Here is an 11,911-nt window from a genome sequence, read left to right as displayed (position 1 = left end):
CTATGGAGGAAGCCCCGCCTACACCGGTACCATAGAGATGCTGCGTTGTCACGGCAACGCGCGGGGGCGTTGCCATGGGAACGGGCGGGCGGGACCCGGGGATGCTCCGCGCCCGCCCCGCGCCCGCCCCGGGGCCGCTCCCGGCCGGTTCTGAGGGTCGCGGCGGGGATGAGCCGCCCCCGCTGCCCGGTCCCGGTGCGGAGCGGTGCGGGCGGGAGCGGCCCGGTCCTCCAGGCTCCCAGCATGCCCCGCTCTCCCGCCCGCCTCTCCGGTCGGGGCACATGCTCGGTGCGTGGGGCCGGCCCGTTTTCCTCCCGGCCTCGATAGCAGCGCGGGGCCTCCCAGCACCCCCGGCACCACCGACATGGCCCCCCCGACAGGTACCGGCAGGATGGGGGGCGCGGGGACACCGGGGAGGGCGATGGGGCGGCGGGACGGGGCGGCGGCGGCAGGACCGGACCGGGAGCGGCCCCTCAAGCCGGCCGGGGTCTCCTGTGCCGCCAGGTCACCTCTGTCCCCCGCTCGGCCTTGTCCCCGAGCAGGGACAGCCTTGGCAGGGGCACCCGGCCGGGCACGGGGTCGGGTTTCGGTGAAGCATTTCTCAGCACCGAGAGGGCGAGGAGCTCCCGGGAGATGATCCCACCGCCAATCCCGGGCGCTGGGGCCCTCCCTGGAATTCCGTCCCTGCAGGGAATGTCGTGGACAGCCAGGCCCCGCGTCCCTTGGCCAGCCAGCTGCGCTGGGACCTGACGGCCGAGCAGATCGAGGCCATGGCGGCCGAGCTGACCGAGAGCACCAAGCTCGTGTACGACCGCGTGGGAGCCCAGGAGCGCGGCGAGGTCTCCTACGAGAACACGCTCAAGGCTTTGGCCGACGTGGAGGTGGAATACACAGGTGGGGACGCTGTTCCTGCTGGCAGGGATGGGATGGATCCCGGGATGTGGCGTTGACATTCTCTGGACAGACAGACAGGATTCTCTCCCTCTCAGGTTTTTGCTGGAGTGCTGTTCTTGGAGCTTCTGCAGGGGATGGCAGCAGGGAATGTTCTCCTTGTTTTCCTCCATGGAATTGCATCAGGACAGGGTGTGGTGGCTTTTGGAGAAGTGTCTGTAGGAAGGGATTGTCCCACTTTGAGGTTTAAAGGAGACAGGGAACGCTGCTGCCATCAGGAATCATGGAATTCCTCAGGCTGGAAGGGAGCATCGAGCCCTGCACAGGACTCCCCAAACCTCCTGTGCTGCCGCAGGCACAGAATTCCTGTGGATTTTAGGATTGTGGTGGGAATCCAGCAGGTGGATGTGCTGGGCAGCAGGGAAAGGCCCAAAGGGAACAGGAGCTGCTGCCATCAGGAATGATGGAATTCTGGAGTTGGAAAGGGAGCATTGAGCCCTGCACAGGACTCCCCAAACCTCCTGTGCTGCCACAGCTGGGGCAGAGCTTTTGGGGGCTCACAGACACAGAATTCCTGTGGATTTTAGGAGGTTTTGGTGGGAATCCAGCAGGTGGATGTGGTGGGCAGCAGGGAAAGGCCCAAAGGGAGCAGGAGCTGCTGCCAACAGGAATCATGGAATTCCTGGAGCTGGAAGGGAGCATTGAGCCCTGCACTCCCCAAACCTCCTGTGCTGGCAAAGCTGTTGGGGGCTCACAGGCACAGAATTCCTGAGGATTTTAGGAGGATTTTGGTGGGAATCCAGCAGGTGGATGTGCTGGGCAGCAGGGAATGTGCCATCCCTGCCATCAGGAATCATGGAATTCCTCAAGCTGGGAGGGAGAAGCTGGAGAAGCACAGAGATCAAAACAATTCTTATTTGCTGCTCCTGTGTTTTGGAACACATGGAATGTGTTAAATTATTTACCTGAAAGAATTTGATTAGATTCTAGTGTGAGTGTTTTGTTTTCTTAACCTAGCTCTACAAGCTGTGTCCTGACAGGAGACAGCCACGAGATTTTGAGTGTTTGTACGGTTTCAGTGTAGAGTAGTGCAATACAGTATAAAATAATTACAATAAAGTTATTAGTTAGCCTTCTGATATCATAGAGTCAGGGAGGTTGCCTGATTTTACAATAGTGGGAGGCTCTGAGCTTGCCCAGAGCAGCTCTGGCTGCGCCCTGGAAGGGTCCAAGGCCAGGTTGGAGCCCCCTGGGGCAGTGGGAGATGTCCCTGCCCACAGCAGGGCTGCGCTTTGAGGTCACTTCCAACCCCTCCCACAATAATTAAGATTTTTGGATTTTATTTTTTTTTTTTAGCTCTGTGCTGTCACCTGCTTTTCTCTCCCTGTGGCTGCCAGCAGAATGTTGGTTTTATTCCCAGTTAATGTTTATACAGCAAGGAACCAGCACAAAGAACAGATTTGGAAAAGCAAATTAACCCAAGGGCAGCCCTTTGGCAGCAGGAGCAGCTGATTCCCCAAGGCTGTCCTGGCTTTCATGTGTCACCAGTGGGAACAAAAGCAGAAAAGATCCAAGAAACTCTCACCTCCTTCCTCAGTTTTCCCTGGGGCAGTGGGCAAATGTCTCCCTATGTGCCTTGTTTCCCGCTGGGATTTTTTGGGAGAGTAAATCCTGCTGGGATTTTTTGGGAGAGTCAATACTGGTGTGATTTTTGGACAGTCAGTCCTGCTGGGATTTTTTGGGAGAATAAATCCTGCTGGGATTTTTTGGGAGAGTAAATCCTGCTGTGATTTTTTGGGAGAATAAATCCTGCTGTGATTTTTTGGGAGAATAAATCCTGCTGGGATTTTTGGGGAGAGTCAATCCCACTGGGATTTTTTGGGGAGAGTCAATCCTGCTGGGATTTTTTGGGATAGTAAATCCCAGTGGGATTTTTTGGGGGAGTACCACAACGTGATGGCACCAAAACTGTGCAGTTTTGGTGGTTTACTTGCAGCAGGCTGACAATTCAGGTGGCCCCTCCTTGTGACACCTGGGCTGCTGCCTGTGCTTGAGCTGTCCCACCTGTCTGGGGCAGGGAGCAGCCTCATCTTTTTCCTCTCCCCGTTCTTTTTTTCCTAAAATAATTGTTGAAAAAAAATAATTCCTCTTGCTCAGCAGGAGGAATGTGCATCTCAGCAGGGCTGTCAGCACTTCTTCCCTGGCTGAGCTGCCTGTTCAGCCCCTCCTGGGGAGGGAATGCAGGTGCCTGGAGAGCACCTGGAGTGCTGTTCTTGGAGCTTCTGCAGGGATGGCAGCAGGGAATGTTCTCCCTGTTTTCCTCCATGGAATTGCATCAGGACAGGGCACACCTGGGGCGTGGTGGCTTTTGGGGAAGTGTCTGTAGGAGGGGATTGTCCCACTTTGAGGTTTAAAGGAGACAGGGAACGCTGCTGCCAACAGGAATCATGGAATTCCTCAGGCTGGAAGGGAGCATCGAGCTCTGCACAGGACTCCCCAAACCTACTGTGCTGGCAGAGCTGTTGGGGGCTCACAGGGACAGAATTCCTGTGGATTTTGGGAGGATTGTGGTGGGAATCCAGTGGATGAACGTGCAGGCCAGCAGGGAAAGGACCAAAGGGAGCAGGAGCTGCTGCTATCAGGAATCATGGAATTCCTCAAGCTGGAAGGGAGCATTGAGCCCTGCACTCCCCAAACCTCCTGTGCTGGCAGAGCTGTTGGGGGCTCACAGGGACAGAATTCCCATGGATTTTGGGAGGATTTTGGTGGGAATCCAGTGGATGGATGTGCTGGGCAGCAGGGAAAGGACCAAAGGCAGCAGGAGCCTCATCCCACCTCTCCCCTGCTATGTGTGTGTGAGGGAAAGGCTCTGGGGCTGCCAGCCTGGCTGTGGGTGAGCACTGGGATGTTGGTCCATCATCCCTGTCCCCTTTTGTCCCCCCAGTCCGTAGGAACATGCTGGACTTCCCCCAGCACGTGTCCCCCTGCAAGGCCATCCGCGCCGCCAGCACCGAGGCCGACAAGAAGCTCTCGGAGTTTGATGTGGAGATGAGCATGAGGCAGGACGTGTACCAGAGGATTGTGTGGCTCCAGGTCTGTCCCCTTTCCGGCTGGAACCCCCTGGAATTCCAGCAAATCCTTTTCCTTCGTCCCAGAGCTGAGGAGGGAGGGATGCAGGGGCGGGGAGGGAGCGCGGTGGGGTCATGGCAGAGTGGCCCGGGTGTAGTGAGGGATGGGGAATTTGGGATTGAGGGCTCTGCCCCCACTCAGAGCCTTGATCTCCCCTTTGTTGGTAAATCCAACCCACCTCAGTGGTGATGCCCCCAAAAGTGGCCCCCAAAATGCTGCCATGGCACAGAGGTGATGTGTTTAAAGCAATCTGTGAGGAGCCCCTGCCCCGAGGTGACACAGGAACCTCTGCACCAAACCAGAGCCTTCCCCGGGGCTTTTCCAGAGCTCCCACTGGGAAGCAGCTTCCTGCAGCTCCCTGAGGAGGAGGAGGGATTTTTGTTCTTTTCCAGGAGAAAGCAGAGAGTGCTTCCCTGAAGCCTGAGGCAAAGAGGTACCTGGAGAGGCTGATCAAGCTGGGGAAAAGGAACGGGCTCCACCTCCCCGAGGAGACACAGGAGGTGAGAGCACAGAATCCCAGGATGGTTTGGGCCGAAGGGACCTTAAAGCCCATCTTCCACTGTCCCAGGTTGCTCCAGGCTGGCCTTGGACACTTCCAGGGAAGGGGCAGCCACAGCTCCTCTGGGAAATCTGTGCCAGGGCCTCTGCACCCACACAGGAAGGAATTTTTTTCCTAATATCCCATCTAATCCTAATTCCTGTCAGTCTGAATCCATTCCCCCTTGCTGTGGCAGGGCTCAGGGCAGGGTGTGAGGCTCAGGTTTGGGTTTTGCCCCCAATTCTGGTGATTTTGGGTGGTGTCTCCAGCCCCCCCTTTTTCCTTTCCATTTAAAGGGTGATGTTAATAAAGTGGGAATTGAGGAATTCCTGGGGAGGTGAAATTGGGGAATTATCACCAAATCCCCACGTGCCAAGGGCTGGAGTTGGGCTGAGCTGCTCAGGGGCCTCTGTCTCTTACCATGCACCAGCAGAGGAGCTCAAAACTGGGTTAAAAGCAGAAGAAAATGGGAAATAAGGAGAGGGGAGGTTGTTACTGCAGCACCTGCAGCTCCTGAGGCAGCAGGGAACAGGCAGGACCTTGCTGAGGTGGCTGAGCCCTGCCAGGTGTAACCCCAGGGAGCCTTTCTGGGCTGCTGGCTCACCATCATTAATTGTTCACCATCATTAATTGGGCTGGCTCAGTGCTGGGCAGCTCAGCAGGGTGGGAACAGCCTGAGTGCCCCCAACCCCCAGCTCTGACTTCTCTCCGATTTTCTGCATTTTGAAGAAAATCAAAGCCATCAAGAAGAAGCTGAGCGTGCTGTGCATCGACTTCAACAAGAACCTCAACGAGGACACCACCTTCCTGCCCTTCTCCAGGGAGGAGCTGGGTATGGAACGCTCTGCTGGCAGGGCCCTGAGTGACCCCAGAGAATTCCTGCAGAGTCCTGGGCTCAGCCCCTGCCTGCTCTTTTCCCAGGGGGGCTCCCTGAGGATTTCCTGAACTCCCTGGAGAAGACAGAGGATGGGAAGCTGAAGGTCACCCTCAAGTACCCACACTACTTCCCCCTGCTGAAGAAGTGCTACGTGCCCGAGACCAGGAGGAAGGTGGAAGAAATGTTCAACTCCAGGTGCAAAGAGGTCGGTGGGACTGACCAGGGCACCCAGGGAATGATTTGTGTTTCTTTCCACACTGCTTCCCTTCTCCCCTGTGGGTGTTACTATGATATTTTATGAAAAAATCCCTTCGCCAGGATTTTTTCATAAAATATGAAAATTCTTCTCCTGGGAAGCTTCAGCTTCTCTGTTTTGCTGCTTTAGAATGTGATTTAGAGAATTGTTTGTTAAGCATGTAAATTGTTTTAATTTAATGACCAATCACAGCCAGCTGTGTCAGACTCTGAGTCTGTCACGGGGTTTTATTATAATTTTTTTTCTAACTTTCTGATAGATTCTTTCTCTTTCTTTAGTATAGTTTTAGTGTATGATTTTATAATATAATGCAATACAATGCATTACAATACAATATAATAAATAGAATTAATACAATACCTTACAATATTATACAATATATTACAATATAATACAATATAATACAACATAATACAATACAATGTATTACAATATAATACAGTACAATATAATATATTACAATACAACATAATATAATACAACATAATACAATACAATATAATATATTACAATATAATACAATGTAATACAATATAATACAACATAATACAGTATAATTTAATAAAAATAATAATAAATCAGCCTTCTGAGAACTTGGAATCAAATTCTCATCTCTCACCTTGTCCTGGGGACCCACAGCAACACCACCTGTGTACTTCACTCTCTGCCTTGCAGGAGAACTGCCTGATCCTGAAGGAGCTGGTGGACCTGAGGGCTCAGAAGGCCAATCTGCTGGGCTTCAGCACCCACGCTGACTTTGTGCTGGAGATGAACATGGCCAAGAGCAGCCGGACGGTGGCCACGTTCCTGGGTACGTCCTGGGGCCCAGCAGGGACATCCTGGGCAGGCTGTGCTGCTCTGATCCCTGACCCCAGCCCTGCCTGCCTTCCCCAGATGAGCTGGCCCAGAAGCTGAAGCCCCTGGGGGAGAAGGAGCGGGCTGTGATCCTGGACCTGAAGAAGAAGGAGTGCGAGAAGCGCGGGCTGGAGTTCGACAACCGCATCAACGCCTGGGACATGCGCTACTACATGAACCAGGTGGAGGAGACCAAGTACAGCGTGGACCAGAACCTGCTCAAGGAGTATTTCCCCATGCAGGTGGTCACCACGGGCCTCCTGGCCATCTACCAGGAGCTGCTGGGCCTCACCTTCCACCTGGAGGACAAGGCTCAGGTGTGGCACGAGGACGTGCAGCTCTACACGGTGAAGGACGCGTCCTCCGGGGAGACCATCGGGAAGTTCTACCTGGACCTGTACCCACGGTGAGACCTGGGGAGAGGGGAAATCTGGGAGCAGGAGGAGCAGAGCCTGAGGAGGAGGAGGAGGAGGAGGAGGAGATTCCTGCTCCCAAAGCTGTGTGGAGTGGAGAGAGCGCCGTGTGCTGGGCTGTCACCAAGGGGGTCAGCAGGGGCGGTCACTTGGGGCTCCACTGAGACCACACTGGGGGAGGCCGTGGCTGTGTGTGGCTTTTGGAAGGATCCCTGAGCCTCCTGTCCCTCCCCAGGGAAGGGAAGTACGGCCATGCTGCCTGCTTTGGCCTCCAGCCCGGCTGCCTCTTGCCGGACTCCAGCCGCCAAATCTCGGTGGCCGCCATGGTGGCCAATTTCACCAAGCCCACGCCGGACGCCCCTTCCCTGCTGCAGCACGACGAGGTGGAGACCTATTTCCATGAATTTGGGCACGTCATGCACCAGCTGTGCTCTCAGGTGAGGCCTCCCTGTGCTGGCACAGCTTGGGGCTTTCCCCCCATCCTGTTTTCCCGTGGAATTCTGAGCTGGCCGTGTCCCCCAGGCGGAGTTTGCCATGTTCAGCGGGACACACGTGGAGAGGGACTTCGTGGAGGCCCCGTCGCAGATGTTGGAGAACTGGGTGTGGGAGAAGGAGCCTCTGCTGCGCATGTCCAGGCACTACAAGACAGGGAGCCCCATCCCGGATGAGCTGCTGGAGAAACTCATTAAATCCCGGCAGGCAAACACAGGTGGGAGGGACTGGATGTCCCCTGGGGACACTCAGTGACCTGGCTGGGGACAAAAAAGGCTTTTCCTTGCTCGCCATGGTGCTGGGGGGTTTTGAGGGGATGGGGGGGAAGGAACCCATACGTGTGGCATGTGAAAGGGACAGAGATGCCACCAGCCTCAGTGACATTCCTGCAGGCAGCATTCCTGCCTCAGTTTCCCTCCTCCTCCTTTTGGGAACAGGGCTCTTCAACCTGCGCCAGATCGTCCTGGCCAAGGTGGACCAGGCACTGCACACCCAGACCAAGGCTGACCCCGTGGAGGTGTTTGCCCAGCTCTGTGAAGAGGTGCTGGGTGTCCCTGCCACCCCAGGTACGCCGTGCCACCCTCCTGTCCCTCTTGCCCTGTAACAGCTCAGCAAGTTCCTCCCGTGTGGGCGACAATTTCTGCTGGCTCTGGGAAAAGCAGGGCTGGAAAAGCCTGGAAAGTTCCTCCCTTTGTCCCCTGGGTTTTGTGTGAACAGCTGGGACAGCACTGGAGGGGTTTTTTTTTTCCATGGGGGGTCCCTTTTGACCCCTTTTGTCCCCTCAGGTACAAACATGCCAGCCACCTTTGGCCACCTGGCTGGGGGCTATGATGCCCAGTACTACGGCTACCTCTGGAGCGAGGTGTTCTCCATGGACATGTTCCACACCCGCTTCAAGCAGGAGGGAATCATGAACTGCAAGGTAGGAACAGGGTTCTGTGTGTGTGCCCGGGCTGTGGGAGCCAGGCTGGGTGTGCCAGCCCTGCCCTGTGCGTGTGTGCGTGTGTGTGTGTGCCCACAGGTGGGCATGGATTACAGGAAGTGCATCCTTCATCCTGGTGGCTCCGTGGATGCTTCGGACATGCTGAAGAGGTTCCTGGGCAGGGAGCCCAAGCAGGACGCCTTCCTGGCCAGCAAGGGACTGAAGGTGGAGAGCAGCTCGGTGCCTTCAGCCTGAGAGGTGCTGCTGGGCCCTGGCAGGGGGGGAAGCTCCTGCCCACGCACCTGCCCTCGCCTGGTTCCCGTCACCAAACACCCCCTGCCTGGAGCTGCCCCTCTGAGCCCCTCCTGGGCTTTGGGACAGGGCTCTGTGGTGACACAGAGGTGACCTGCCCTTGTCACCACAGGGTTGTGGGTCACCCTCACCAATTGGCTGAACTTTGAACCTGGTTTCTGCACAAGGGTGAGTTTTGGCCTTGTTTGGAGCCGGGGAGGAGGGGGAGAGGAGTTCCCAAACTTGAATCTTTGTTTTTAAATTCCTTCTCTTTTAAGAAGCCTCGTTGTTGTTGTTGTTGTTGCCACCTTGGCTTGGTTTGTGACACAGTTGTCACCAGGGCAGGGACAGTCCTGCTCTCCCCATCTTTGGGCAGCTCTTGGCTGTGCAGTAAAGATGGGGAGATCCCAGAGCTCAAAACCCACAGGGAATTAACTGGAACATCCTGCCCTGAACCCCTCAGGGACCTTCCTGCCTGGCAGGGGGACAGAGGTGACCAGTGCAGATGTTCCAGAACAGGAGCTTAGGGGACCTCTGTGGCCTCTGTGTCCCAGGGCCATCTCAGGGTCATCTTGGGGCCACCCCAGGCCAGCCAGGGGCTCGGGCTGTGGCAGCTGAGGGTGTTGCTGTTGCTGTCAGCTCCTGGGACAGGGCAGGGTTGTGTTTATGACTGAAAACACCCGAGCTGACAGCTTCAAACAACACAAATGCCGGGATAAAAATATCCCCTGGGCTCCGTGCCAGGCCTTGAGCTGCCGGCCACGGGAGGGGCAGCGGCCAGCCCGGGCTGTGCCACCTGCCCCAGGCTGTCCCCAGCGTGCCCCAATCCAGCCCGGGTTGTGCCATCTGCCCCAGGCTGTCCCCAGCGTGCCCCAAGCCAGCCCGGGCTGTGCCGCCTGCCCCAGGCTGTCCCCAGCGTGCCCCAGGACCCTGAGTGGCACAGGGTGTTGTGGCACAAGGCTCCTGACCCCCGTCTGGGGCGGCTTCCTTGGGGGCTGAGGAGCTTCAGGGGGAGCTGGGATTTGTGTCCCACCCCTTTCCAGCCTCGGGTGCATTGTGTGAGGCCATTTGAGGGCCGTGGGATCCATCCCTGCCTCTCTGCCGTAGTTTGGGGACACGAGTGACAGCTGAGTGCCCCAGCTCACTGCCACCACCCCAGCCCTGCAGGCTGTTCCCTGTCCTTTGTCACCAGCGCGGCTTTGGCGCTGGGACAAGGCTCCCCCCCAGTGCGGACACAGTCGTTGCTGTCACCTCTGTCCCCCAGGCCCCGCTGGTGACACGGGAAGCTCGGTGACGCCGAGCGGGTCTGGAAGCGGCTCCTTGGTGCTTGCTGGGGCCACCTCGAGCATCTTGTCCTTGTCCCCTCCCCTCTGTGTTTTAGGCACGGCCTCCGCGCCGCCCCTGCGTGTTTTTAGTGTCCTGTTTTACTGAGCTTTTCAGCGTTTTCCTCGACTCCTCTCTCCAGAGGGAGAGAGAAGTGAAGCTGAACAGGGAAACCACGCACTTTCCTCCCTCTGTCCCCTCTCCAGTGTCCCCACTGCCCCTTGGGGGTGACCTGGCACCTCTCCAGTCCCAGCACCAGGACATGGAGTTGTACCTCCCCATCCCCATCCCCATCCCAGGCTGGCAGGGAAGAGAGAGCTCCTTTTTATTTTGGAGGTTTGGATTTCGGGGGTTGTTTTTTTTTTCCTGTTAACAGTTTTAAAGGGCAAACTGGTGTGTGTGTGAGTGTGTGTGTGTGTGTGTGTGTGCGTGCCGTTCATACTGGTCACGTCCCACCCCTTGCTTGTTTTCCATGACTGGATTTTAGACGGTTCCCAGCACTAATAAAGGTTTTCCTCCGCGGATCTTCGGGCTCGGGTCCTTTGGGGAGGGGTGACAGGGACACAGCCACACCCCCGCCAGCACCGCAGCCCCTGCAGCATCCAGCAGAGGGGCTCCTGTCCCACGAAGATGGGCACGGAGTGGCAGGCGCGGGGTGGCAGCGTGCGGGGTGTGAAACCCTGGGGAGCGACAGGCGGTGACCCCCGTGTGTCCCTCCGTGTCCCTCAATGTCCCTCAGTGTCCCCGGCGCGGCCCAGCCCCGCACCTGGCTGAGGAAGGGGTGCTGCAGCAGCCGGGCCGGGCCGGGCCGTGCCGCGGGCTCGGGCTGCAGCATGAGGGCGATGAGGGCGCGGGCAGGGCCGGAGAGCCCCGGGGGCAGCGGGTACCGAGCGCTGCGGATGCGCCGGAACAGCTCCGGCCGGTGGCGAGCCTCGAACGGGGCGTGGCCGGTCAGAGCCGTGTACCTGCGGGGGAGCGGCCCCGAGCGGCCCCTGTGCTCCCTGCCGTGCCCCTGGCCTTCCTCCAGCACCCCTCTTCCTCCCTCCAGTGTCCCTGTCATTCCTCTGGCTCCTCTGTCCTCTCTGCAGCCTCTCCATCCTCCCTTCATCACCCCTCTTCCTCCTTTCTGTCCTCCCTACAGCCTCTCCGTCCTCCTTCCTGCTCCCCTGTCCTGGGTATCCCCTTATCCCACCGTCCCTCCCTCTCCCCTTATGCAGTCCTCCCTCCATCTCCCCTTGCCCTCTCCATTTCTCCCATCCTCCCTCCATCTCCCCTCATCCCATCCTCCCTCAATCTGCCCTTATCCCATCCTCCCCTCTCCCTCCCTCCATCTCCCCTCATCCCACCATCTCTCCATCTCTCTCATCCTCCCTCCATCTCCCTATATCCCACCCTCCCTCCATTTCCCCTCATCCTCCATCTCCCCCTCCCTCCCTCCCTCCATCTCCCCCCATCCTCCCCTTATGTCCCCTCTCCCTCCATTCCCCCCTGCCCTCCCCATCCCCTCTCACACGGCACACCCCAGTGCCCAGACATCTGCGGGCTCCGCGTGTCCCCTGCGCTCCAGCACCTCCGGGGCCAGGTACCCGGGTGTCCCACAGAGCGCCCTGCGGTGGGGACAGCAGCGGTGACCCCTGGGGACACGGGCAGGGTGAAACCCCCTCCCCGCAGCCCCCCCAGCCCCGCTCACCCCCAGCGCCGCCCGGGCGGTGCCGCCCGCTGGGCCAGCCCCAGGTCCCCGATCTTCACCCGCATCCTCTCCGTCACCAAGAAGTTACCTGAGGGAGGGAGTGACACGAATTGTGTCACCCTCGCGTCACCCTGCGGTCACCCCCGGGTGCCCCCCCCCCCAGCCCCACGCACTCGGTTTGAGGTCCCGGTGCACGAGGCCGTGGCCGTGCAGGTACCGCAGGGCCGAGAGCAG

The 11,911-nt window shown here is 57.9% G+C and overlaps 1 protein-coding gene across 1 annotated transcript; it reads left to right on the top strand.

Annotated features, from left to right (window-relative positions):
• Nucleotides 1-133: 133 nt before the first annotated feature.
• Nucleotides 134-10,511, top strand: THOP1 (thimet oligopeptidase 1). The gene is made up of 13 exons (XM_066566429.1): nt 134-380; nt 691-894; nt 3,836-3,984; nt 4,413-4,520; nt 5,288-5,390; nt 5,480-5,640; nt 6,367-6,502; nt 6,586-6,952; nt 7,195-7,396; nt 7,482-7,668; nt 7,889-8,017; nt 8,237-8,373; nt 8,473-10,511. Exons 1-13 carry the CDS (start codon nt 365-367, stop codon nt 8,626-8,628), a joined length of 2,055 nt encoding a protein of 684 aa, XP_066422526.1. The 5' UTR covers nt 134-364; the 3' UTR covers nt 8,629-10,511.
• The last annotated feature ends 1,400 nt before the right edge of the window (nt 10,512-11,911 follow it).

Source organism: Molothrus aeneus, chromosome 27, assembly GCF_037042795.1.
Source record: "Molothrus aeneus isolate 106 chromosome 27, BPBGC_Maene_1.0, whole genome shotgun sequence".
In the NCBI taxonomy this organism is placed as follows: Eukaryota; Metazoa; Chordata; class Aves; order Passeriformes; family Icteridae; genus Molothrus; species Molothrus aeneus.
Note: the sequence above shows the minus strand (reverse complement) of the source record. Positions and strands in the feature narration are given on the sequence as shown.